General features: G+C 42.8%; 1 protein-coding gene across 9 annotated transcripts in view; it reads right to left on the minus strand.

The window, feature by feature from the left end:
• Positions 1–27431, minus strand: part of SEMA5B (semaphorin 5B) — a 363675-nt gene that overhangs the window by 32376 nt on the left and 303868 nt on the right. For 8 of the 9 annotated variants that reach the window (XM_081871152.1, XM_081871150.1, XM_081871153.1 and 5 more), the window contains 6 exons: positions 21638–21755; positions 10795–10976; positions 6518–6661; positions 2755–2902; positions 1969–2194; positions 420–638 (listed from right to left, as the gene is read on the minus strand). In XM_081871152.1, coding sequence (XP_081727278.1) covers positions 420–638; positions 1969–2194; positions 2755–2902; positions 6518–6661; positions 10795–10976; positions 21638–21755 — 1037 coding nt within the window. The remainder of the gene's footprint in view (positions 1–419; positions 639–1968; positions 2195–2754; positions 2903–6517; positions 6662–10794; positions 10977–21637; positions 21756–27431) is intronic. The other variant, XM_081871157.1, reaches the window with a different exon arrangement.

Raw genomic sequence — 27431 nt, forward strand, 5'->3', positions numbered from 1 at the left:
TCTAATGTTTTTGCAGCAATGAGATTTGGTTGCACCCTCTCTGCGTGCGATCCAAACTTTTTTGCCTTTTGAGGGCTGAGCTTACAGCTACATATGTTAAATGCCTTCTGCAAAAGTGCCAGCTCTAACATCAGGAACAATCATGCCATGCAGCAGGGTGAAGTGGTCAGCATTAGATGGCATCATGAGGCATGAATTGGTTTGTGAATGGTGCAGCGAGACTTTTCCATATTGTTGGCCCTAGCAGGGAAAAAGGGGACCATATGTTGGCTCTGCTTCGGGCAGGAAAATGTCTTGGGCCAGCACAGGCAAACATGCCCTATGATGGCAGGGTGAAGAGTAATGGAAGAACTTCATAGCACGCTTCTTCAGCATGCTACTCACACTGAACAAAAGCAGGGAACCGTCACAGCATTTACCTGGACAGGGATGTGGGTTGCAGTCCTGATATTCCATTGCAGATCCTATGCAAGGTAGGCCACCGTTTTTTGGTTCTGGATTGGTGCATGTTCGCTTCCTGGTTCTGAAGCCCAGCTCACAGTCTCGAGAGCAAGATGACCACCCTCCCCAAAAGGACCACCCACCATTGATAATCCGAATAGAGGTCTTGCCGCTTTTCAGAAGGTCATCAACTAAAGCTGGGGGGCAGTGTGGGGGGGGAGAAAGAAAAATATAGGAATTAAACACATGGAAACCCCCAGCTTTCTTCCCAACCTTGCAGCAGCAGATGTGGGCAAGGAGTGTTCAGACAATTGCATGGTGAACTATGTTCCCTTCCCAGCTTCAAGGCTAAGAGGAAGGCTGGAAGACTGTGTTGCCTAGAGCATCTTAGCCATACAATGTCACACTGGCACTCTCTCTCTCTTTCCTTCTCTAAAGTAAGAGATTTCTGTGGCAGGTGAACTGCCAAGGCTTCACGAGCACCCGAGTCACATGGGCACACTGGCAAGATTCCTTCCCTTGCAGGTGATCATGGCAAATATAGGTTACATTCATCACATAGTGAAGAAAAGAAACTGTGGTGCAGTAAATGAAATGAACCTGCTTAGCCCCACTCATGCCAACATGTGAGTGGTGCTAATGGTGCAGACACCATGCAGTGGTGGTGGGCTGGATGAGGGCCAATGCACTGAGCTTGAATCCTGGCAAGATGCAGGCCCTGTGGGCAAATAGTTATTGTATCCAAGAAATCGGCCAATTACCTGCCCTGGATGGGCTTGCACTCTCTCAGAACGAGCAAGTAAGCACTCTAGGGGAGACCCAGGTTTCTTACTGGAGGACCTGGTGGCTAGAGCACTTTTTATCAGCTTCAGCTAGTGTGACATTGGTTTCTGGACCAGGATAGCCTGATCACAGTACTTCAGGCACTTCTGATTGGATTACTGCCATGCAGGTGGATCTTCCCTTGTGTTTGGCCCAGGAACTGCAACTACTGCAGAATGATTGCCGGCAGGAGAGAGAAACCCTGCAGAGGGATGAGCTGCCAATTTGTTACTGGGTGCGTTACTGTTAATATATAAAGCTTTCAACACCTTGGGACCAGTTTGCTTGCCCCTTGACTGCTTCAATCCATGGCACCTCAATTATCTGAAATACCCCCACAATTGTGCTCTCAACCACACAGTCCTATCATGCGCTCCTGTAGTATGCAATCACAGCAAGCTGAAGTGACCCCTATACTGCTTGATGTGTGAAGGGCATCTTAATAAACACAGAAATTAAGATTATGCACCTCCAGCAACACAGTGTTTGCAGGTGTGTGAAAAGCTCCCAAGCAAATTCCCTAATGCTCATCCATCCTGACAGAGTATATACTGTCTCAATCTGCTGGCTTTGATTTGCTCTGTTGCTATCAACATAGATCAGCATTTATCCAAACCTACGCTTCAGCTGCCCACAACCTCCTGCATGAATAACAAGAAGCTTAGCTGGGCGCTCATTATAATCTCGCAATCTGGCAGGACATACAATCAGTGTCGCAAACAGCTGAGCCGTCATTGGGGCAGAACCGACTCTCCGTCTTCTTCCTGCCAAACTGGAGGTCGTGAGGGTCAGCAAGCTGAGCGCGGCAGGTGTAGCGGAAACGCTGTTCTTGACGAGCACCACTCTGAGTGATGTTGGTAGGCATCCATGGAGTCCAAGGTGTGTTTCTTCGGACCTCTGGGCAGGCTTCTGGGCTGCAGGTTTTATACTCCTACAGAAATAGGAGGAAATGGCGGAAGGACCCAATTATTAGCATTTACTTGAGGGTTTGCAGCTTTACCAATGCACTTGGGGACAATGACATTTAAGGAACAGTAAGATAAACCCCCCGAATATTTGACTCAAAATCACAAAACCACTGAAGCAGTAACAAAGCTCAGAAGGTGTATAAATCAAGGTCTGATATTGCTTCCAGTTCTTTAATAGAATACGATGCTGAGGCGACAGGCCTACGCATGTGTTAGATAAAGTGCCCATACTCATACATGCAAACAAATTCCATAGACAAAGGCCCGGTTGGAGGCGTTTCCATGCGCTCTGGCTTCCATCACAGTGTCCCATTGCGCCAGAAGCGGCTTAGTCATGCTGGCCACATGACCCGGAAAGCTGTCTGTGGACAAATGCCAGCTCCCTTCTTACCTAGCCCCTAGGTCAATTACCTGTAAGCTCCCTCTCTTCTCTAAGCCCAGGTGTATAGGACAAGTCCTAAAGAACTGAGGAAAAGAGAACATAAGAAAACAGCAACGAAAGCCTATCTGAATGAAAACGTACCACAGCACAGCCTGGGCAGGAGTTTCCATTTTCACAAGACCTCTGCCTGGAGTGCACCCCTCCACCACAATTTGCGCTACATTTATTCCAAGGGCCCCACGAAGACCAGAAGATTGGCAATGGGCATGGACTGTTCTCATTGCAGAACCTGGATGGAAACAAAATTCCAGGGAGGGAAATAAGGAAACAGTAATGCAAGTCAGTGTCCTGGAGCACCCCAAAGGAAAGTTGTAAAAGACTCTGCAAGGAACTGTTCACACCAGGAAGAAAAAGGCTGACATCAGGTTGAGTAGAAATTTAACTTCAGCACCACAAGTAAAAAGATGCAAGACCCACTGAAATCAACGGGAAATAAATTTTGAGAAACTAGTCCTATTGATTTCAGTGGGACTAAAAGCATTACTTGCTTAGTCTGGATCTAAGCCATTCTTGTTAGTGTCCATTCTGGAGGGGCTAGAGATTCCAGCAGGCTGGTTTTCCCCCAATTTGTAATACTTGCATCTTAACTATTTTATTATTTACACAGCTTTATCGATGGCAACAACTTCTAAGTTGTTTGCATAGATGAACAATGAATGAGATCTCTTTTGTTTGTTGTTTCGGGATTATAGTCACACAAGTTTTCTACCCTGTTTTAAAACTGTAATACTACTATTTCCTTTTTAAAAAAAAAACACTGGATGGTCATAGCAGCAGAGCAACATCATAGGAGCTAACATTGACTTACGTTTGCTAAGTATAGCAAACTATCCTGCAAAAGACCCATAGATAGTTTATACCCAAATTAGATGTGCTCATAACCTACTACTAATGCTCACATTGTACCATTATAATACAATTTTTTTTTCTGGCATTGCCTGGGTGAAGAAAATAAAATGTTTTAAAAACAGATACATCTTTATAAGTGTGTATTGACAGTACTGTCCATTAACTTAGTACTTAAGCCTTAAAGCATTGCAAACTAATTTAGGCTAGAAATCCAGCTACTTGTAATTAAACTGGCCTCTTTAGGATCCCAAATTATCTAATAATCTGATGCCAATTACCCTAAAATAAATGGCTGAACTATATTATTGTTTAGCAAGTATTATGCTGGGTTTAAGTAGCCAAGTCCTTATGAGAGTACAGCGAGTTGATAGATTTGATGGAAACTGGGCAACCATCACTGTATATGTAACACAATGTTATCTGCTGTCAGTATGCCCCCATCCTTCAGATATTGTTTTGAATAGACTTATTACACAATTATTTGTGGTCCTAAAAACTGAAGTCTAGTAAGTTTGCAAAGCTAACTATCTCCCATTCTCTTTGCAAAATTTTCCTTTTTGTATAGGAAATATACATACAGTTTGCTTAGTTTGTAGTTTTGTTTGATTTATATTCTATGCCTGCCATTTGTAACTGTGCTTTAAGGTTGTAAAAACTTCAAAAACAAAACAAGAAACCCACCACATAGTATCATGGTCAGACATTACTTTCCAAACCTGGCGTGAGAAGAAGCAAGGTCTTACAGCCCATTTATTATGCAAATTTATTCCATGTCAGTTCCACTTTGTTCATTTGGACTTACCTCCCAGCCATTAAGGCTTGTGTGAACCCACAATTTAGTACAATCTCCCTGCCTCCTCTGCAGTTAGAAAGTAGTTTTGGCCAAACAGATCATGTTCATCTGCCCCTAGGCTTTCTGGATCATTTCCCCCGGAACTCTGGTCCAGGTAAATGTGGCATTCAGCTGTGTTCAGCAGCACTTTCCTTGAGTTAATTTTATTTTTGTCCGACTACTTTTGCCCATTTTAAAAATAAGAAAGTGCTAGCTCCACTTCAGTCATCACATAATACAATCACCATTGCTATCACTACTTCAACGGAAAAAATGAAGTTATGTTTCCAGTAGTCACAGATCTAATCAAACATGAAGACACACAGACTAATTATACGAAATGTCTTTTGCATTTGCAATTCCAGAGCAGGTTTTTGTCTGGAACTTTAGCTGGGGTACTAACCATTTCATTTTATTTTTGGCCTGAGGGACACATTCATCAATGGCCAAACCTCCTCCAAGGGCTGCAAAACAATGGTGTGTGTGGCCACTCTGCATTCTTACATGCTCACAGACACACTAAGGCAAAAAGCTTCCCCTCAGCTAATCTATGCAGATCAGCTAAGAAGAGGGAGTTAACCCCCACCTCCCTGCTCATCAACTTGATGTCTGGGGGAGGGAACAACTTGTATTCCCACCCCCATCTCAGTGCTGCGTCCTTGTCCTTTTTCTTTGTTGTTTTTTTTGCCACCACCAAAATTGGTGAGGTCTTGGGGGCGTGATAAAAATTTGCTTGGGGAGCCAGATCAAACCTCAATTTTGAGCAAGTCCAGCTACAAAATAAGCTGGCTCTCCCCTTCTTACCATGTTTAACAAAGAATCAGGCCTTTTAAAATAAGATTTACTTACTTTATAATGATGCATTGGTTCACAGCTACAGTAGCAGTAAAAATTATGCAGGCAAAATACTTACCTTTACATTATAACTAAAGCTGGACCAAAAGCAGGCATATCTGCATCCAATGCTGGTCAAAGTAAGGTGGAGGGGGGAACATATTATGTGTCCCTTCCTCTCCAGACAGGAGGGGAAATGACATCACGCAGAACCTCTCTACCAATTCTCTTTCTATGATCTTAGCCCCTTCTCATGATAACTATCAAGAATATGTATTTGTTAGGTTTGGCTGCAAATCTCCCACAAAACACACCCCTGGTTTTCTGACACTCAATACCTGTGACTTCCAAGCACGCTTAGGGTGTTTTTTATTTTACCCCCATGGCCCATTTTTGGCTCCACTTCTGTTAGCACTGACTATTTTAGTTTGCTGGTGTGGGGAATGGCATGCCATCTAAAGACTATCAACCCTCCTATGAAAATGCAGCATATGTGCAGTTCTCCTTTTAAATATGCATACTATTTTCTTTCTCTATTCATAGCATAGCATAGCATGTGTTATGGCTAGAGCATCCTTATGCTCTTATTTCACTTCTTGAGCAAATTTCTATCTCATCCTTCAGCACAAGAGATCTATGGCTGGCTAACAGCTCCCATTCTGAATAGCAAGCGGCAATATTTTGTAGCACCATAGCATACTTCACTGAAAAAATTCAGGTTTAGCAACCTCAACAGCTTAACAATGCCATACTTTCTTCAAGTTATGGGCCTTGTTTCAAACTATTATTTTGACATATGGGTGTGCAACACAGTAACATATTTATATTTATTTAAAAGGTCTGTAAGGCAGCTTTATAGGCAAAAATGAATAATTATGAGATCAATATAGAAACACAATATGACAATGATGAACCTAAAACACACATAACGTAAATGAAATAGTGAAGACTAGAAGCAGCAGAAGTAGAAGAATACAATAAATCACAATCTCATTCACAAAAGGCTTGGGGGGGTGAGAATTAGTTTTTTTACTTGTTCCCTAAAAGATTAAAGAATGGGTGCCAAACAGGTGTTTCTGGGGAAGTGTTCCACAATCAGGGCAAGACCCTATCCCCAGTTGCCACCTGCCTAACCTCTACAGGTAGGGTCACCAGGAGCAGAGGTCTCAGACGATGATCTCAGTGAGTGGGCAGGTTCATATGGGAGAAGACATCTGGGATGGGTCACTAATCCATGTGGTGTAATGAATCCTTCAAAAGAAAACACAAGAGCTCTGAGCCAAAAAAAAAAAGTCTCATAGAAGTTCAGGGATGGGGAACGACTCTCACCGCTCCTCTCTGCTTTGTCCGACACAGACCCTGCCTCCGTATCGCGGAGCAGGGTTGCTGCACGACCTCTGACGGACCTGAAAGCCAATCCCACAGGAAGTGCTGCAGGGGGCCCAGGACGACCATGGTGTCCAAGCTCCATTCCTGACAGAGGGGAGGGGGAAGGAAGAAAGATAAAACATGGCATCTGGGTTAATTCTTATTTTTTTCAACTTTAACGCCAGGTTCAACACTGCTGGCTCTGGAGTACCAACAGGTTGCAGAGACTGACTAGCACTACGAAGCACGCTTCAATAGAGATTAGCCCAAGAAACAGACAGAGATTAGGGTTAGAATTCTGCATGTGCTTTTTTTTTTTTTTTTTTTAAGTCTTCCCCAGCTTTTAAATTTGAACAAACAAAATCCATGGCAATTTCATGTTGAACAGATTTAAGCCTATGCTAAACATAATAAGGGCAGGCGAGGGTTACATTTTTCTACCCTCCATTACTCATAAATTTGCAAAGTTTTGTATCATTTCTTGAGTTCCTTATGAAACTTTTTTTTAAAAGATGTCATGGTGTTGTAGAAAAACCTGCAGAATCGAATATGTGGGGTGCTGGAAGGGGAAGAATTACAAAGGCTTGGGCATAAGAGATGAAAGATGCCCTGACCTCACTTAGGCAACTTCAGAAGCAGTATTTGCTACACATAATAAAGCTTTATAAGCACCGAATCATTTATTTATTGTATTCTAAAGGCTCAGAATGCATTACATTTTTAAAAAACAACAATGAGAAACTAAAAAATAGACATACTGTAATTGCATAAAATAAAATAAAAAACACAAGCAGTTTAAAACATCAGTTAGTATTTTCTTAAGCATAAAGACAAGACTATTTTTACGGTCATTTGAAGATTCAGGGAACACTCTTAGGATTAATAGAGCATTCTATTGGTGGGCCTGGAATATGACAAATCAGACTGCTAAACCATCTGTGAGGTGCTATTTCTCAAGAAACTTTCCTCCAATTTCAGGTGTTCTCCTTGCCCAATACTTGTTCAAATTTCTCTCATTTTACATTTGCCTTTTAGCTCACAGAACCCTAGATTCCCAAATGATGTGTTAATGTCAGGGCCCATTTAATAAAGGAAAGACAGATACTGTGGTGGTCAATTATTTTGAAAATGATTGGAACATATTCTTCTTTCTTAGAGTAGGTATGTGTCTTTCCTTAGAAATGCAGAGTCGCAACAGAAAAGACATTTCAGGGGCAAAGTTATACCCAATCCTCATCCAACACCAAATAATTGTTATTTTACCAAATGTAGTTTCCCTTTTGCCATAGCACACTCCTGCTTTTCACCTCAGTGGTCCTGAGCAAGTGACAGAGCAACTATTTTCTACAGTGCATTCTCAAGTCCATATCACATGCTGTCCTGTTTCTTGTGGTCCTGAAAGTTGAGCTGGTGAACAGATGTGTTGATTTTCCAAGAATTGACTGAATTAATAAAAGTGCTTGGCAACCAATGGGTACCCGGCAAGGCACCAGCTGCAGCAGGAAGCTTAAATTAAAACCTGCGTAGCCTTCATGGTTTTCAAGTCCGTTATCAACTCTCCCATTCTCTTGGCACTCTTCTCTTTTCTTTCATAAGAAGGTGAGGAAATAAAAAAGGACTTCCATACAAACTGTGATATAACCCATGTTTTGCCTATTGTTTCCTTGACCGTCTAAGAAAGACATGGTACCCAAAACTTAAAATATGTGATTACAATAAATGAATAAATGCTTTCTATCACACCCCTTAAGTGGGTAGGGGGAAGCCACAGAAATCAAAGCCACCAGTATCCAAAACTCAACTAAGTAATATATTTCTAAAATCATTCCATGTTTTGTGTGTAGTTTTAAACCCTTTTAAAATCATCCATCCATATAGCAAAACATTTGATTAGCCAAATGTTTTGGATAGTTGCCATGTCATTTGGATAAATGAAATTCAACTGTATATGCACATATTTTGTTTTGAAGATTAAGATTTTTAAAGGAGGAAGTCTCAATTTATATTCAAAGTGTAGACAATCTTCAAGAAGGTTTTCATCAGCACTGTGGCATTTGCAACCTTAGATCTCATTTATAACTAAAACTCTTATTTAAACTTTGTCATGAAAGCCTAGCAATGCCATACGAAGACAGTTAAAATTGAAATACTAGACCTGCAATGAGTGTAAGATGATCATATGGCTGTATTTCTTAACAGTCACTGAATTTTAACACTGAATGCATTTCTCATCCACTTCCTACAGGCTAATCTTGTGGTATCCCACACTTTTGGAGATCATGTTGTTGGCAATGATTAAATGATTGCATCAGCTGCCTTATGTCTCTTGCAGGCTAGAGGATGCTCCACATGGTAGAATTCTACCAGCTGTAAGAATGGCTGATCAAGAGCATAGAAAATGTAAAAGAAGATTGATCCACAAAGGCCCACATGCTTGCACTGGTATGCCTTCAAATTGCTAGGTTGGCAGAAGCTGGGACAGAGCAACGGGAGCTCACCCCATCGTGCGGATTCGAACCGCTGACCTTCTGATAGGCAAGCCCAAGAGACTCAGTGGTTTAGACCACAGCAGCATCCACATCCAGCAAACACAGCTAGTAGTTGCTACACAGAAGTGTCTACACAAGCCTGAAGAAAAAAGACAGACTAAATCCCGCCAGGTGTGACAGATAAGATGGTCAAATTGCACAATGGCATCCCTACAGCTTACAGTGTGTGTGCATGTGTTTAGGTCTCCCCAAAATAGTTTCTCCTAATCTAAATTGGATATGAATGCAAAATGGTCAATAAAGATACGTGATGGGGACCATGAAAGTGGGGGAAAAACACACACATGCAATGTGGTAATGATGACATTGATTCAGGGAGCACAACAGATGCAAAAGCTAGCTCTCAGTGATCCACAGCAAACAAAAGGGCTGCCAGTTGAATTCAGCAAGCTACACAATATCAGTTGTATTAACAAGAATAGGCTGAAGCTGCCCATAGTGGCTGGGGCAACCCAGTCAGGTGGGCAGGGTACAAATGTAGTTGTAGTAGTAGTAGTAGTAGTAGTAGTAGTAGTAATGCTAATAATAAATGACCACATTATTATTATTAGCCAAGCTTTAAATGATCAGCCATTCATTTTTTAAAAATATTGTTTATACTGCTTTCACTTGTTTCAGTATTTAAACAGTGTTAGGACTCCCATGATGCCATCTGTTAAGAGAAAACTATCAGAAGAAGCAAGGCGTAACAATTGATTATGTTTTTATAATTTAGTTGTACCGCAGGCAATGTGATGTATTACTTTAATGAAGTTAATGCAGCTTTCTTGGTCAAACAAAGCAAAACTACGTGAACTCCTGCAACTTGGGGTGGGGGCAGAGAAAGATAAATCTATCCTTTTCTAATGTTTTATATCTGCGCTGGGGAATCTGTGGCCCTTCATATGATGTTGGGACTCCAGCTCCCATCGGCCCAAGGTGACCTGGCCAGTGGTGAGGGCCGATGAGTGTGGCAGTCAACCAACATGGGGAGGACTGCTGGTCCCTATTACTGGTTTATCTGTAACAGTTTGGAAGTGTGAGGTACATAATGAATATACTAGCTAGATGCCCACAAGCCAGATATGTTCTGTGGCAATCGCTATTCTGATCACTGCTATCACAATTGACTGGAAGAACCCTTGTAGTATGAAGTGGTGATTCTATAATTCAAACTCGTAATGGGGGGTGTAATGGGGAAGAACCAAGGGTGGCATTTATTCCAGATTAATTACTCCAATCTATAAGTGAGACTTTGAAAATGATTTCTTTGCCAGTAGTTTCACAGTGTCAGGTTTCCTAGTAAACTCACTTGGTATTTGAGAAATCCCTCCAGTGACATGATATTTATTTTTATTATGCTTCTATGCCTGCCCTTCCTCCAATGAAACGAGGGTAGTATACTTGGCTTCCCTCTTTTAACCTCACAGCAACCCTAAGAGGTAGACAAGGCTGAGAAATAGTGGCCTCAACTATCCCAGTGAGTTTCATCCCTGTGTGGGGATTTGAACTAGTGCTCTATACAGCAGAATATTAAAGTTGTAGCAACATTGCTTCTTTTCCTGTAACCTCCGCTTCCTAATTTTAAGTGACTTTTGTGCTCTGTAGGTGAGTTTGACCAAGAAAGAGGCAATAACAGTCAGTAGACAGATGAAAGGAATAACTTTTCACTCTTCCTGCATATACAAGATATAAAAGACGTTCAGGTACCTTGAGCAATTTGCAATCTCTATCCTGGCTCCTTCACAGTCACGTCCACCACACTGAGGCTGAGGGCTGTTACACGACCGCGATCTGCACATGCAGGAGCCTGTGCTGTCACCATCCGAGTGTTCACACGGTTGCCACGGGGACCAGGCCCCCAACTGGCCATCCACCATCAGATTTTTCACCTAATTTAAATAAAGAGAAGTCATCACGGTGAGTCTGTGCATCGTAAGTTGCCCATGAGGGCAAAGTTGCAGTCGAGGCAAGGAGATGTCTGAGAATCTTTCCTACCCCTCTCTAGAAAAACACAATGTCAGTACTCCCTCACAGATACTCGTATTTAGAATAACATAAACTAAGGAATGAGCCCTCACTACCAGGGCCAGCCCTACCATTAAACAGAGGAAGGCTATTCCTGCCTCAGGCAGGAGATGCTGAGGGATGGGCTGTAAGGTGGAACAAGGGACAGAGTTGTGTGTGCTTTGTGTCCTGCTCTGTACATCCCTAAACTAGCCCACCGCCCTCAGGTGTAGCAGAGAATGCAGTCCTGTTGCCAAATTGAAAGTAATATTCAACTCAATCAATCAATCAATCAATCAATCAGATTTTGCATCTGAAAGGGAGAGGGTACCAGCTTGTCCCCTGCCTGAGGCAGCAAAATTTCTTAGGCCAACCAAGTTCACTACACAGTCACTGTGTGTGCAGTACCCTAGATATAAGTGAATAAATATCCAATGAGAACAGAAGACTTAAATGAACTGCACATGTTCTTAAGGTCTGATTCTGAACTCTTCATTTCAGCTGAAATTTAAAAAGCAGTGGCAACCATTTCAGTTTGTGGCTTCCACATTTCAAATCAGCATCATTTTGGCCACAGTGCTACATGTGTGTTGTACCAAAGTGCTTCATCTGTGCTAGATAACTTCCGCTACTCCCACAGTGCACCCCTGTGTGATGCTGACTGCACACAATATGACGCCACAGGTACAGAAGGTAAAAAGGATTTGGTTTTGGAGTTCCACACATTCCTCTTAGAAGAAGCTTTTGCCCAGGGGCAGGCAACCTAAGGCCCAGGGCACAGATGTGGCCCAATTGCCTTCTCAATCCAGCCCCCAACGGTCTGGGAATCAGTGTGTTTTTACGTGAGTAGAATATGTCCTTTTATTTAAAATGCAACTCTGGGTTATTTGTGGGGCCAGCCTGGTGTTTTTACATGAGTAGAATGTGTGCTTTTATTAAAAATGCATTTCTGGGTTATTTGTGGGGCATAGGAATTCATTCATTCCTCCCCCCAAAAAATATAGTCCGGCCCACCACATGGTCCGAGGGACGGTGGACTGGCCCATGGCTGAAAAAGGTTGCTGACCCCTGCTTTTACCTGTCAGGGGAAATAGCACCATCCACAGTTGAAGCAGCAAAGCAAAGCTAGAGGGGCACTTGCCCACAGACCAGCTTGTCAGCTGCCATTAATAGTAGTTCATGTTTATTTTTGTAGAGAGGCACTTTCTCCATCTCACAAGAGAATCAAAACACTATACCTCTTACCTGAGGCAACTCCAAAAACACACAATGAATTAGTAAGGCATTTAGGTTTACAAATCATAAGTTTCTATCTCCAACTTCCCCGCTCCTCTCTCTTTCTGGCAGTTAAGCACTCCCTTGGCTCTTCCTATAAGCAGCCACCACCCCCATCTCAAGACTATGAGAACTGACATGGAAGTAATTTAGGTCTGTCGTTATGCTCATCACACTGTAGTCAGAGGACTTTAAACATCTGTTGCAAAGCTTTGTTTTCACTACACTCTAATTCAGCAGTACACAAACAATAAGCACCATGGGGGAGTCTTGTGCTGAGATTTCTCCGCTCTGGATAATGCTCAGCTGGACTACTTGGCTTAGTTAGGAACATCACATATTTAAGCAAGATGAAGACAAACTGGGCAAGATTAATAGCAGAAAGATGACACGATTAAATGCTGAAGAAGCACATAATCATCTTCTTCTTCTTCTTCTTCTTCTTCTTCTTCTTCTTCTTCTTCTTCTTCTTCTTCTTCTTCTTCTCTGGCACAGAGGAGGATGCTAGGAGGGAAAGCCTTATTGCAGTCCTAACTCTCCCATCTCAGCTAACTTGTCCTTCCTGTAATTAATCAGAGATGGTGCTGGCTGCCCATTTAAAGGCTGCATTAAGAGGGGAATTTTGGGACGCGGGTGGTGCTGTGGGTTAAACCACAGAGCCTAGGACTTGCCAATCAGAAGGTTGGCGGTTCGAATCCCCGTGATGGGGTGAGCTCCCGTTGCTCAGTCCCTGCTCCTGCCAACCTAGCAGTTTGAAAGCACATCAAAGTGCAAGTAGATAAATAGGTACCGCTCCGGCAGGAAGGTAAACGGCGTTTCCGTGCACTGCTCTGGTCCGCCAGAAGCGGCTTAGTCATGCTGGCCACATGACCTGGAAGCTGTACGCCGGCTCCCTCGGCCAATAAAGCGAGATGAGTGCCGCAACCCGAGTCGGCCACAACTGGACCTAATGGTCAGGGGTCCCTTTACCTTTAAGAGGGGAATTTTAGGAAATTCACAGATCATAGGTCTTACTACTCACAGTGACAATATGCTACCTCCAGTTTCAGAGGCAGCACACCACTGAATACCAGTTCCTGAGAGACCAGATGAGGAGGGCAATTACTTTCAGGCTCTGCTTGTGGGGTTTTCAACAACCATCATGCTGGCCACTGTGGGAAGCAAGATTCTGGGCTAAGTGAACTCTTGGTCTGAACCAGAAGGGTTCTTCTTTTTGTTCTCAGAAAATAAGCAGGTCAGAATTAATAAAGTAATGGAGAAGTGTCCTGTGTAATTTAGCCCTCTTCTAAAATTGTGAACTTTCATGTGTAGAGAAGCTTCTGATTTTCCTATGTTTGGGATTTTTCACCAGATTTTAGCAGGTCCAAGTTACTCTCCTGGTTATGGATCACTCCATACCTTCTGTTATTTTTTCCAGCTTGCATTTATTGAATTTGAAGGGATGATAAGTGCACAAGTAGCAGAAATAGTAGTTTTGTTTTAAAGAAAAGCTTATTTACTGGTCTTTGAAATCTATTGTGATAAACGTATGACAACGTCACACTTTTTCTAGGAAGCCTTGCCAATTTCACCACTATCATTTGTATACACAGACACACACACACACACACACCTGAAGTGTTGTGGCATGCACCTGTGGTGGTGCATAAACATGACCTTTTGAAGAAACAAAGTGCTCTTTGTCTTGGAAGGCTGTTTGGGCAAGGGAGGTGGCCCAGCTGCTTCCTTGAGGCAGACAACAACCAATGAGCCTGTCACCACAAACAAGAGAAGGAGATCCATGCATGGAAGAAGGATTTTGTCTGTATATCATTTATTGCAGGCATAGGCAAACTCGGTCCTCCAGATGTTTTGGGACTACAACTCCCATCATCCCTAGCTAACAGGACTAGTGCTGTAGTCCCAAAACATCTTTAGAGCCGAGTTTGCCTATGCCTGATTTATTGGATCAAGAACCGTCAAATGTCAATTAGAGGCACATAAATCTCAAACACCAAAGTGGCACTTCAGAGTCATTGATATATGAGCACATATGTGAGAAAGCCACTCAAAATATTACAGCAGGAGGCTTTGTAGTATACTATTTATTGGCACTATTAGAAGTACTTGAACCAATCCTGTCATGCGACTAGGTAGACAAAGCTATAGCACACCTCCAATCAACTTATTTGTGGCAAGGCAAATAAATTACTTGTGCACATTATTACATATTAACACCATGTTTTCAATTTCTCCTAAATTCAGCAATCTGTTTTAACAAGGAGAGAAGAGACAGAAGGCTGGAATTCATGGAATGGGGTGGATTGTGGGACATGAAGAAACACAGGAGTCAGACCACCAGCTCCATCGAGCTGGGTATTGCCTATTCCTGACTAGCAGTAGCTCTTCAGGGCTTCAGGCAAAGTTTGCTCCCAGCCCTTCCTGGAGATGCTTAGCATTGAACCTGGGACCTTCCGCTTGCTAAGCAGATAATCCGTCACTGAGCTATGGCTATTCGAATCTCCATTGCGCTCACATGTTTTTCCCATCTGCAAAGAGTTTACTTGCATTCTCAAAAGTCTAGCACTGGTCATTCAGCCTCCTGAGCATTCTCTACTGATGTGAACAGGGAACTGGGCTCATGCACAAGATCTGCACCAATGAGTGCAAAGCGAATCCGGATCAGGAAAACAAAAGCTTTCATAAAGATACCAAGCTACTTTGAAATATTTCAGCTTTATTTGCTTTAAGATAAGAAGTGAGCGGGGCACAGTTAAAGATGTAACTCTAAGTCCAGATGTGTTCACTTTAATTAAAACAAATCAGGTTTTTTTCTTAGCTTTTATTTAGGCAAGATGCTTGCTGGATTTTGTTTTGCTGGATGCTGTTCGGAACAGACTGTTGCAGCCTGCACGGAACCTCTGATCCAGCAGAGCTGTTCTCATGTACTTTGCTCAGAAATCAAGGACATAATTTGGCGTAGTGCTTTAATTAAGAAGCACAGAAAGAAAAAGAAAAATACCAGGGAACCCGAGAAACAATTATTGGATTGTAGCTGGCATAGAGAAAGCAACCACATTTTAATTAAACAAACATGGAAAATTTCAAAACAAATCAATTTTACATGCAAAAACCCTATTTATTACCCACCACCACCACCACCTTAAACAACATATGGATTATGATTCCAGCCTTCGGTTTGTAGCAATTTCTTTAGAATAAATTGTTTAGGATTCTGATTAAGAAAATAGGCACTGTTCTAGTCAGAAAACAGCCCTCCTTAGTGGCTCCTCTGTAGTTCATGCATTGCCAACCAGGTTTAAACAAAAAATGGTTGGGGAGAGATTTAAACACCATCTTTAATAGAATTAATTTCTGAAGCCTTGATCCAAGTAATAGAATCCTCCATTAATCACAGCTGGCTATGTCTTATATGAAGAATAAGAGCCAATTCCTGCATGCTACTCAAAGCATAAATTCCTAATGGATCTCAGAGAAAGCATCTAAAACAAGAATAACAATTTATTTTTCAAAAAAAACACCAAAACATTAAAGACAGTATCACTTCAGAGATATGGAGCATTCGCTAGAAAAGCTATTTGAAAAGGTGAGACACCCCTTGCTCTTCAAGTTCAACGCTTCTTGTCCAAAACCTTCGTATTGCTGCTCCCATGGTTACAACAATCCTCCCATGTACATTCCTATATTTTCAGCCAACGTCACTACCACAGTGCAGCCTGGACTCCCAAGAGTGTCCTCTTATGACTTCCCTCCCTTAGTGTCTAATTGGAAGTAGCAGCAAAAGGGCCCTATAAAAAGAATTTATGAGGCTGCACTAATACACACATTTTCCCCTACAGGCAGAAATATTGCTTTGCTTTATCCTATTTCTCTTCACAAAATGGTACAGGAAAATGAAAAATGAGTCAAGGAAATATACTCTTCTTTTCCGGAGAGGGGAGGAAACCCCCTGTGTGCACCTCATTTTTCAGCTTTGTGGTGAAAAGGAAACAGCTAAAACTTTTATTTTCTCCATGAAATTAAGAAGGCTTAATCTCACATGGTCCGAAAAAAGAAGCCCAAAGCCTGCCCCTGATCGCTTCCAGAATAAAGTGGCAGGGCGGGGGGAGATGACCCAATATAAGAATTGGGGTGATAAAGTTACTTCTGGATATTCTAAAGCATGGGTGTCACCTTCCAGGTGTCGTTGGGTTCCAGCTCCCAAAAAAGCACAGGCAAGCACAGGCAATTGTCAATATGATATGAAAACCTTCATTGTGTGTGTGGGCAGGGTTAGGGGGTGGACTGGAGCAAAAGCTAGTTAAATAAGGAACTACTAGCAAGAAATGCAAGCTACTAAGAATATTAACACATCTGTTCCTCTTATTTTCTCCCTTCTCACTCACCCCTGCTGGGGAGGTAGATGGGAGGATGACTATACTACATCCTGCCATTATTTACTCCAAGGTAGTTGCCTCCTGTATCCATGTTAACTTAGAGCAGCAGGTAGAAGACTTTGACAGAGTGAACCTGTGTAATTAAAAAACAGCAGCAGCAACAACAACAACTCTAGAAGTCTCCTCAAGTGTAACATTAAGACACAATAGACAGGCTCTTTTTCCTGGCAGCGTTAGTGTATGCCTTCAACCTAAAGGCAAGCAGCTCATAGGAGGAGAGTGGGCTCACTGCCACAGCAGATTACAGAAATGTAAATTTCTTGCAGAAAGATTAGGTTACACCATTGAGCTTCCCACTGATTCTTGGCACAAGTGATGGAGCATGGTGCTTCCCTTTACTGCATGGAGGAGATGGGGCTAGCATAGCTTGACACTCTTCATTCTTGCCCAGTGTAGATAAGACATGGCAGGTCAAAGTAAATGTATAACATGCAGCTTGGCCCTGGAAGAAGGGGTAGAAGGGCAAGAGAAAACTATTCTTTTGTATCAACCTTAAGCTCCTAGAGAACACCTGAAGAACCACTGACATAAAGTTAGCGGCCGCTAACTTTTGATACCACAGCCAAGAATGAAAACTCACGTAGAAGTTGTGAGTTTTCTGACTGTGACACAATGTCCCACCTCATTTGTTTTGCAGAGGACCTAAGTGGATGACCAGAGAAGGCTCTCAAGGCACAGTACACAGGGAGACTGCTGAAGCTGAACTGGTGTGGCTCTGTGGACTGCCTCAACGGAGACCACCTGGGAGCCCCACATATGCTGCTCTGAGTTCTTTGGAGAAAGAGGAGGGAAGAAGTGTAATAAATGAGTCATTATTACCCAAGCTGAAAGCCTAAAGTGCATTGGAGTCGCAGGCATCTTGCAGGGGAAGACCGTACTGGAGAGCATATGCTACACCCAGCAGCCCTTTGCTTCCCTTTACACAACAGTCAGGCTGGCCATGTGCCCTGCATACACCTCCAAGTTACAACCATAATAACAAACTTCAGCAGCTGCATTACCACCCAGACTTCCCCTTCCTTTGACCACAGTCTTCCTTACAGCAGCATTAAGTAATTTGCCACCTGCTGATGGTTAAAGCGATAGCCACATACGGTGCACATCAGCACTGTTAAATTAAGTCATAATGTGCTTTGAAGTGATCCATGAAGACTGCCAGTTGGTGTGTTAATGGCTGCTAAAGGTGCCTTTACGGCTGCTGCCCAGGCTGTGCAATGTAAAGGGGGAAGCAAGGGGAGCTGCATTAAGATGGCCCTAATTGGAATGAATGCTGTGGCCTGTATTGCTGCATCGCACGCACACATCTATGACTGCTGTAGGGCCTTTAATAACCTACTGTCCAATCTCCCCCTCCCCACCCCCTGTATGTCAACAGGTTCCCCATTCCTCCTCTGCACTGTTAAGAGGTAAGAAAAAGACAGCACTAGTGACATGTTTGATGCACAAGGCTTGTAAGAGATGTGCACTACTGTTTCTCCTCTTCTTCTTCTTCTTCTTCATCATCATCAATTTTATTTATACCCCGCCCTCCCCGGCCAAAACTGGGCTCAGAGCAGCTAACATCAAATATATAACATATTAACATAAAATCAGGCAATCAATTAAAATACATCCTAAAATCAAATCAGAATCAAAGTGAAATCCAATCAGATGGCAACCCGCAAATTAGGGTTGGGGACCTTAAATGCTCACCGGTCTATTTGTACTGATTTTACATGAGCCTGTGAGGAAAGTTGGGGGCCACTTTCATGCAAGTTCTTATAAGGAAAGAGGGGGAGTCAGACTAGACCCCGGCCAAAGGCCTGGAGGAACAGCTCCATCTTGCAGGCCCTGCAGAAAGATGTCAGATCTCGCAGGGCCCTGGTCTCTTGTGGCAGAGCATTCCACAGGTTGGGGCCATGGCTGAAAAGTCCTCGGCTCTGGTTGAGGCCAGTCTAATCTCCTTGAGGCCCAGGACCTCCAAGATGTTATTATTTTTGGATCATAAGGTCCTCCAACCAGGAGAGGCAATCCCATAGGTACAAGGGTCCTAGGCCATATATGCAACTTACATTTGAAAGCCACTCATGATTATACACCTGACTCATACATCGACTTCCCAGCATAAGCTTTCTGTTGATCCAGTCCCACACACTTTGGTAACCTATCAAAATAGTCAGTGTCATACGAAAGAAGGCAACAACAGCACCATGACTGGTGGACTGTGAGGCCCAAGTCTGGGGCCCTGCACACCTTGGGGTGTCCCATAGTCACTGGCAGATGACGGTGTGGTGGGAAACTGGAGTATTGCTAGCTCTTGGGTGGTTATTCTGAGGCTGATGTCTGCCAGTCACTGCAATTTCCCTTTTTCTTCCTTTAAGCAAACCAACAACAACATTCAGTTGGGCATGCAATCAGGGAAGCACTGGCAGAGCTTCCGGTGCACCAAACATCTTCTTTTCCCACACTGTAGTGAAATGAAGGTGATGTGTTGTTCTGGGGGTGTTGGGAGTGTTGGGAGTGGCTGAAGCTTTAGCACTTCACTGGGCAGAATATAAAGCTGAATGTTTTGTTTTGTTTTTTTAAGAGATAATAATACAAGGATCCCCACTCTTCCTTGCTATGGCCTTGTGAAGTGGGAGGAGAGGAACAGAGTGAGCAAAGTGGCAGGGGAGGAAGAGAAAGCAGGTGGAGTGGCAGTGTGGGAAAGCAGGATCAGGATAGTGGCCAGGACGGCACAGCAGAGCTCCTGAACAAAGAAGCCATGCGGCAAGCGTAAGCTATGGAACGCTCTCCTACAGGAGGCAGTGATGGCCCAATAAGTTAATGCATAGCTACTAGTCATGATGCTTTTGCCTCTGTGGTCAGAGGCAGTATGATTCTGAATACCCGTTGCTGGAAACCACGGGGGGGGGGGGAGACTGCTCTTGTGCTTAGGTCCTGCTTGTGGGTTTGGCCACTGTGTTCTTTTTATGTTTTTTAAGGCACTTTTTATGTTCTTATGAGTACAACGACATGGCTGCTACACTTCATACCAGCACAACCGACCTCTGGCATCAGATGGTAGCCATGGTAATGGAGGAAAACACAAGATTACAACCATCTAGCATCATTTCCCCACATCGGGGAGGTGTGAAAACAGACCGTGGGAAGAGTTGCGCATTTTAAAGAAGAGAAACGTATGAACTAAGCTATAATCATTCACTGCCTGATGTGGAAAGAGCACAATTTCTTGAGCCAGTGATGCTCCAGTTAACTTTTTTCAGCATGCATCTCTAGGATTCCTCTCTCAAGATATGGTGTACAATAACAACTAAACTTCTAAATTGTCTGCATATTAAACATAAACCTTCCCATCCCTGGTGTCATTTCTAAAACTCAAAGGAGTCATGAGGAGCCATTTTCAGCAGTTTTCAAAGACCTTGAAACAATGATAGTGAGAGGAACTGGAAGGCTCCCCACCTGGCCAGGCCAGACATTTTCCAAGTAGAGGATTAACACTTCACACACCTATCAACAGGCACAGGCATTAAGCTGAGGGAGATAACAGCATGTGCAGTCAAGAAGCACTATATCCCAAGAACAGCACAGGAAGGTTATAAACAGGCAATCCCTTAAAACCAGCTTTGGCGGGGTGGGGAAAAGAAAATGTAAGCTTGCCAAGTAGAGGATGGATTGAAGGAATGACTAATGCTCTCTAGGGGGAAAGAATGAGCTTGGGAACCAAGAATGATAAGAAGAATAAACATCCCAGCATTGCAACTTAAAATCTAACTGGCATGATGCAGATATAACCCTCTGCAACCTTAGCTATATATTGCCTCAGCATGCTAAGCTGCATCATGGCAGAAAGTAACATTATTAAAAAGGGGGGGGGAGTGCATTTGGGTATTCCTACGTGCACCTCCCTTCTACCTTGGAGATCTGGTTCAAGGTACTAACGCATTTCGTCACAATGGCTTTTCCATCTCAACACTTCGTCTAAATTTCAAATGGCCAAGCCACAGATAGCCAACATGGTGCCCTCTAGATGTTGTTGGACTACAACTGCCATCAGCCCCAGCTAGCTTGGCTAATGATGATAACACATCTGGAAGACACCACTTTGGTTACCCTTGAGCAAGACTGCCATGCAAAAATTGCTACAATTGCATAAACAGCAGCTGCAGATACATTTAAAGCAGCATACACTTTCCCCAAAGAATCATGGGAACTGCAGTTTACCCCTCACAGAGCTACAATTCCCAGCACCCTTAACAAACCAAAGTGATGGGATTCTTTGGGGGGAAATAATATACTTTAATATACAGGGTGTGTATAACCATAATCCATTTTCATACCTTTAGCCTTACACCAATTGCAGTTCCCAGGAGAGAGGGAGCCATGAAATATGAATGAGTGGTTGAGAAAGAAATCATACAAACCATGGTAGTATTAATTTGTTTCCCCCGCCCCACACCATTGGAATCATGCATATCAGACATGTGACAGGGCTTCCCTCCATACCTGTGCCATCAAACCTCGTGAAAGTGTGCCCTTGGAACACACTGAGACATCAGCTGCCTGGCCCACACATTTACAAACTTCACCACTGCAGTGTGGGAAACAACTTCATAGATTTATTTATTCTTACGTTTATATTCCACCTTTCTTCCATTGTGGAACTCCAGGAAGCCTCCCAACCTGTAGGTCTCCCAGCCTGGCACTGATCTGATTCAAACCATTTTAGCTTCCACAAGGCGGTGGTCTCATGTGCCTTCAGCACATCCTGAGGTGTGCAGCAACTGTTCAGATTTATCAACCCCAAATAGCATTTGTCATACATTTATCCATTACTGGTTTAACCTTCCACTTACAGGACACTCGGTAATATTCTGACTCCACAGGCTCATATTGGAGCTGTCCTCAATGGTGGTGCAACGCTTCTGCTTCCTATCCCAGCCGCAGTATGGGTCCCTTGCTCCCAGGCACTCACTGTGTATGGGAAGAGAAAAAATATAAGCGACATTTCACAGATGGAAACTTAAAAAAATCAGTTACTCAAGTACAGAGCTTCTGTGCGACAGCTGTCAACTCTGCAAGGAAGGTTCATGATGAACAAAATAACAAGGTGATGACAACTCCCTCTCCCCAAGAAAATATCACTCACACAAATCAAGGATTAAAAGCCCATTTACACTCTTCCAAGGCCCGGTAGATGACAAAGAATTGCTTTGCAAATATAGTCAAAGAACACTTGTCCTTGCAAATAATGATGCATTCGTTCATTCTCTTACAAAGAACCTTCTGTGACAATGTTTTCTGAAACAACTTGTAGGGGTTAGACAAGCAGAAAGAGCAAGTGGGCAAATATTAAAGGTTATTAGCTTTGGCGTTTAAAACAAGAACAACAATGGCAGCACTTTTAATCATGATCTCATGACACCAACCTGAAACAGACACAGTTAGTGTTAACTCAGAAGTCTTTTTTGGTGGTGCTCAACAATGGATGCATTCATTTTTATGTTCATATAGTCTGTGTATGCAGTCCCTTTCTGTGATTCATTAAAGGGAAAATAACTGTTAATACTTTCAAAATACAGTAAAGGTCAAAGATCAAACTCAAGATTATTTAGGAAAGTGATGTCAGCAACCCTTCTACTCTGGAAGTATCACTTCTGACAGTGAGTAACGGAGCACACATGCTGCTAAACGCAACTTGCTACTTGACTTAGCTTCAGGAAATTCAGAATTTGCATTTAGCATCACTTGTGAATATACCCTTGTCTAGTTTAGCCTTTCCTTTATGTCATTATACGTTTTCACTTACAAAACCAAAAGTGGCTAAACCAGGCCATATGAAAATAGAAACAGGGCTACACTTTAAATTATCATATGAAAAGCTGTGTGGCTTTCCTTATTTAGACTTCCTGTGAATAGGCAAGGAAGGGACTTAGGTCATATATGCAGAGAACAAAGAGTCACAGTCTAGCTTTATCTTCTGGTTATTTATCTGTAGTTCTCCCTGTGGCAGCTAATCTTGTTTGTTTGCACAAAGCCTGCCCTACCATTAGGCAGGGAGAGATGGCTGTCTCAGGCAGTGGACTCTGGGAAGAATGGCTTTGAAGGACAGGGGTACAAGGGCCCCACTGTCTGCCCTGCACCGTCAAAGCTGCCCTTTGGATTACGTAAGATTCTGGCTGACTTCTGTTCAAAGAATGCTCACCTGGGGTGGGGAATGCCCTTGGCCTCAGGCAGCAAAATGTCTGGGGCCAGCCTTGTATTCTCCTGCCCCTCCCCAAATGCTAAGGACAGCTCGTCCTGAGAGATAGAGAAAAAGAGGTATCCAACTATAGACAACAGGATGTCCTTCCCTATGGATATGACTTTAATCCCTTCCAGCTTTCTCTGTTTATTGGAACGATGCCTCCAAAGTTTTGAACGGGCAGAGCTAGCTTGCTTTTCACAAAGTAGGGTGTAACATGTAGCCAAAGTGAGAAACAAATGCAAATGGACAGTTGAAAGGGCCTGTAACTATGTTTTTTTGGCTGATCCTTTGCAATCATGCAATCAGCTGCTTCAGTCCTTTCCCAAAGCCTCAGCAATGTCAATTAAGCCTGTGGCATTAAACCAAGGTGAGGGCGGAGGCACATCCAATTCAGGCAAAAGAAGGGAAATGAGATTTATTCCAAGCCAAGACATCAGTATGATAAGAGAAACACCCACCCCTCCCCAAAATCAAATGAAATGAGATGTGAAGTATTCACATCCAGAAATCTTTGAAATCCCATTAGTTGGTAATCAGCTACAAATGAAAAAGCGTGTCCCTTAAGCATAGCTGAACAAAGTCGGATGCAGTACCAGCCTATACTGATTCCAAAGCAATTTGCCCCAGAGCAAACATTAGATTCCTTTCTGCTGCCAGGTGTAGGAATGGTTTTTATTATTATTTACTAGTCTCCAATCTGCTCTTCCTCTGCAGAAGGACGTCTGCCTTGTGATTTAGGCATAGGCATATGATAGCAACATCTCTCTTGACTGTTTTAAATAAAAGATTCTGGGCGAGATGCAATGATGCTCTATTATGCTTCCCTAGAAGGGAAACTTTTAAAACAAAAACACAACTATTGGAAGAGGTGAAGAGAAACGGTAATTCTGGTGCAGCTCATACCAGGCAAAACATGCCAAGAGCTAAGTCATGGTGTAGGAACACAACCACAGGAGTTGCTGGCACAAGGACACTACAGAGAAAATTGTGCAGTGGGTTTGTTTGTTTTTAATCTGACTAGAGAACAATACCTTACTGCTCTAATCCACTGAGCGGAGCTGCCAGCCCCTCCCCCAAATTGTCAGTGGGCGCAAAATAAATCAATAAATAAATAACAGCAGTTATTCCGAAAAGGAAACGGGGGAAGGGTTTTGTGAAGTCGTTGAGTAGACAGATGGAGGAAGGGGTGGGGAGAAGCAGCTGAGACATATGGCCTTGGAGCTCAAGGTAGCTTGAACATTCCAGGGCAGAATTAAATGGTTCCTAGAGATCAGAAGAATGACGATCAGTGAAGGGAGGGGGGGAGAGAATTCTACATCGAAGTCCCCACTTTGACCTTCAAGATTCTGAAACCAAACTCATTTGGAGTGCCTCCCATTTAAAAAGTGGAGCTGAGCACAAGGTGAGCATGAGATATATAGGACGCGTACTAAGTTATTTCCATGCAGTCCATTTTTTCAAACTATTATATATCTGTTTGCAGAATTTCACATCTACTATGTTTTTAATGGTGTGTTTCTTAAAAAAAATTAACCATTTGGGAGCAACTAAGAGACAGGAAAAAGGGATAACAACACATTTAACTACCGAAGCACCCCAAAGCAAAATCAAATGATTCACAAACATATTCTTTTTCGCTTCCATTTTCCCAAACAAGATGTATTAAGGTAGGGGGGAGAATAGTATAATGGGGAAAGCTGGGGCTCTCTGGATGTGGTTGGACTACAACTCCCATCATCTGTGACCACTGAGCAGGCTGGCTGGGGCTGATGTGAGTTGGAGTCCAATGATACATGGAAAGCTACAGCTTCCCCTACCATTCTTTTATAGAGTCAGTAGTTGTGTATTTACAAAGGCACAAGTCTGGAGTATGGAAGAACAGATGGGCCATCATGGCTGAGTGGTTAAGCTCAAACGTGTCCCAAATGGAAAGTGGCAAGGACCAACATGAAAGGCATTCTATTTGTGGTGAATGTACTGGGCTTCATATTTCGTGGCCATCAGCATGCACAGTGCAGAAAAAGTAGGGTGGGCAGAGAATGACAAACAACAGTAGTCCCAGCTGAAATGGCACAATAGTTCAGAAATAACTACTGCTATTAAAAATAAATTAATTATTTTTAATTTACTAATTCCCACATGAGGAAAAATATTCTTTACAAAAGCATACTCAGGTGTTGTTAGACTTCATCATTCCTGACCACTGGGGCCATGCTAGCTGGGGCAAATGGGAGTCTAACTACATCTGGAGTGCCACAGATTCCCCAACCCCGGTGAGAAGATGCATATAAGTATCACAGCAAGCACCAACTTATTGCACAAGAGGAAATGCCTCTTACAAAATTTTTCCATATTTAAATTCAAAATGTTTTAGTATCTGGGGACTAATTAATAGCAGGCACCTTTTTAAGTCCACTGAAGTGTTTCGAATCAATTCCTCTAACTGGTTAAGCAACCCAACTTTGCAGCCTAACTCAAGGCAGACTAAAATAATTACATCTAAATCTTTGCATTATCTAAAATTAGATCATCCCAATTCAGCATTCAAGACACAGCAAGCCAACATATCAATCCATGACTCCCGGGGCATCTCAATAACCTGGCAACAACCACATTCATGCAAGCTGTGTGCTAATCATCTTAATTTTGGACTCATAAAAGATTCAGTTTAGGTTTCAGCCTTCCAGCTCAATGATCCGTTTCTTTCCAAAATGGCCCTTGATGCTGATCAGGTTCCATACTCCTTAAACAAAATTTTCCAGGAATGAAGGCAAGATGGGGTGATTATAATTATTCATTACACTAATGTAATCTAAGGTATTTGTTTATTTTACAACAAAACACAAGCTGAATGGATTTTTAAAAAATCGTTTCTATTTTGCCTACGCTGCATCATTGTCAGCATTCCACAGGCTGCAATGTATCCTGCTCAGGTACAGAGACTACTTTGCTGACACTTCAACCGCATGCATTATGTCTCTAACATGGCAGCAAGGTGGGGGGGGGGGATTGAATAAACTGGATAATGCACTTAATGAATTATAGCAGGTCAGTCCAAGGCCTCTGTCATTAGTTTACAACTTTGCAGGGCAAGACTGCAGGGCAAGAAACTAGGCAGGTGGTTATTTTCCTGCATGCATCCCCAAGAGAAGGCATCTCCACATAGGGTGGATAGACTCCTGCCAGGAACACTAGAGAGCCTCTGCCAATCAGTGTAGACAACGCCAAGCTAAATGGACCAATGGTCATTAATGGCATTTTTTAAAATGTGGAGTGTTTTGTTGTTGTTTTTTTAAGAAAAGTGTTACTAGTAGCTGCAGCAGGAACTTAGGGAAGAGATTTTAACACTCTCCGCCACCTCCCATCATGATCCCATGGTCTTGAATACTGCCCAGCTGAAGCAGCTATTTGCAGAGAGGAGGCTTCCTTCCAGATACAAATGGCAATTATAAGAGCACAATTTTCATTAGGAGGGGAAAGGGTTAAACTCGCCCCTCTTCACCCCTCAGGGTCCTGCTGCTGTTAAGCACCCCCCTGCCCATGGCTATTTCATTTGTAAACAAAGCTTCAAGTTAATCATATTCACACAATTAGTGTCACATCTAGTTTGACCCTTAGTTTTCCACATTTAAGCAACTTTGACAAGGAGAAATATTCAACTGTGCAATCCCTCTCTTGGAGTAAGAAACTGGTACACTCTGCCAAAAGCTGAACTACATGACTGTGCTGCTTGTGTATCTTGGCACTAAAAAGAATATTTTAATTGCAATTTCTCCCTCTGTCTCTGATCTCTTTCAATCCACCTCCCTCTCATTTATGATTTCTGTATGCATAGCCCTGCTAGATGTTAATACCTGGGGTCAGAAATTGATTATAAAATGCAGCATTAACCAGCACTGTTGCCATAAGAATCTACTGCAAACTTCAGAACAGGTTAAGCACGCGGTAGATGTAAAATAAGTTCCGTTGCAGTAACACTGGAGTACAGGGCAAAAGCCAAGATCTATAGGTGTTTGGGATCACTTTCCATGGAAGGTTTGAGAAGGCTGTAGCAGCTGAACACCATTAAAGAACTGTTTAGGTCTCAGAGTCACATGAAATAAAATATTTTCTAACTTCAAGAGAAGTTCACTGCTGGAATGTTGCCCTGGGAAGTTATAGGAGGAGACTGGGATCTGTTGGGGATTTTCAGGTTTTAGTACAGTTCTAAGGCATGTTTTCAACCAGACAACCCACTGGAGGCATTTTCAACATTCATTACACATTCTATGAAACTCTCCTTTGGTGGAGATGATCACTGTGGCACTTGCATGCAATTCAGCAAATATTCAAAGTAATAAAGGCAACTGTTCAACTGAATGTTCCCTTCTCAAGGATCCTCCCATTATCTGTACTAGGGGCTT

The sequence above is a fragment of the Podarcis erhardii genome, assembly GCF_964252035.2.
Source record: "Podarcis erhardii genome assembly, chromosome: 1".
Classification (NCBI taxonomy): domain Eukaryota; kingdom Metazoa; phylum Chordata; class Lepidosauria; order Squamata; family Lacertidae; genus Podarcis; species Podarcis erhardii.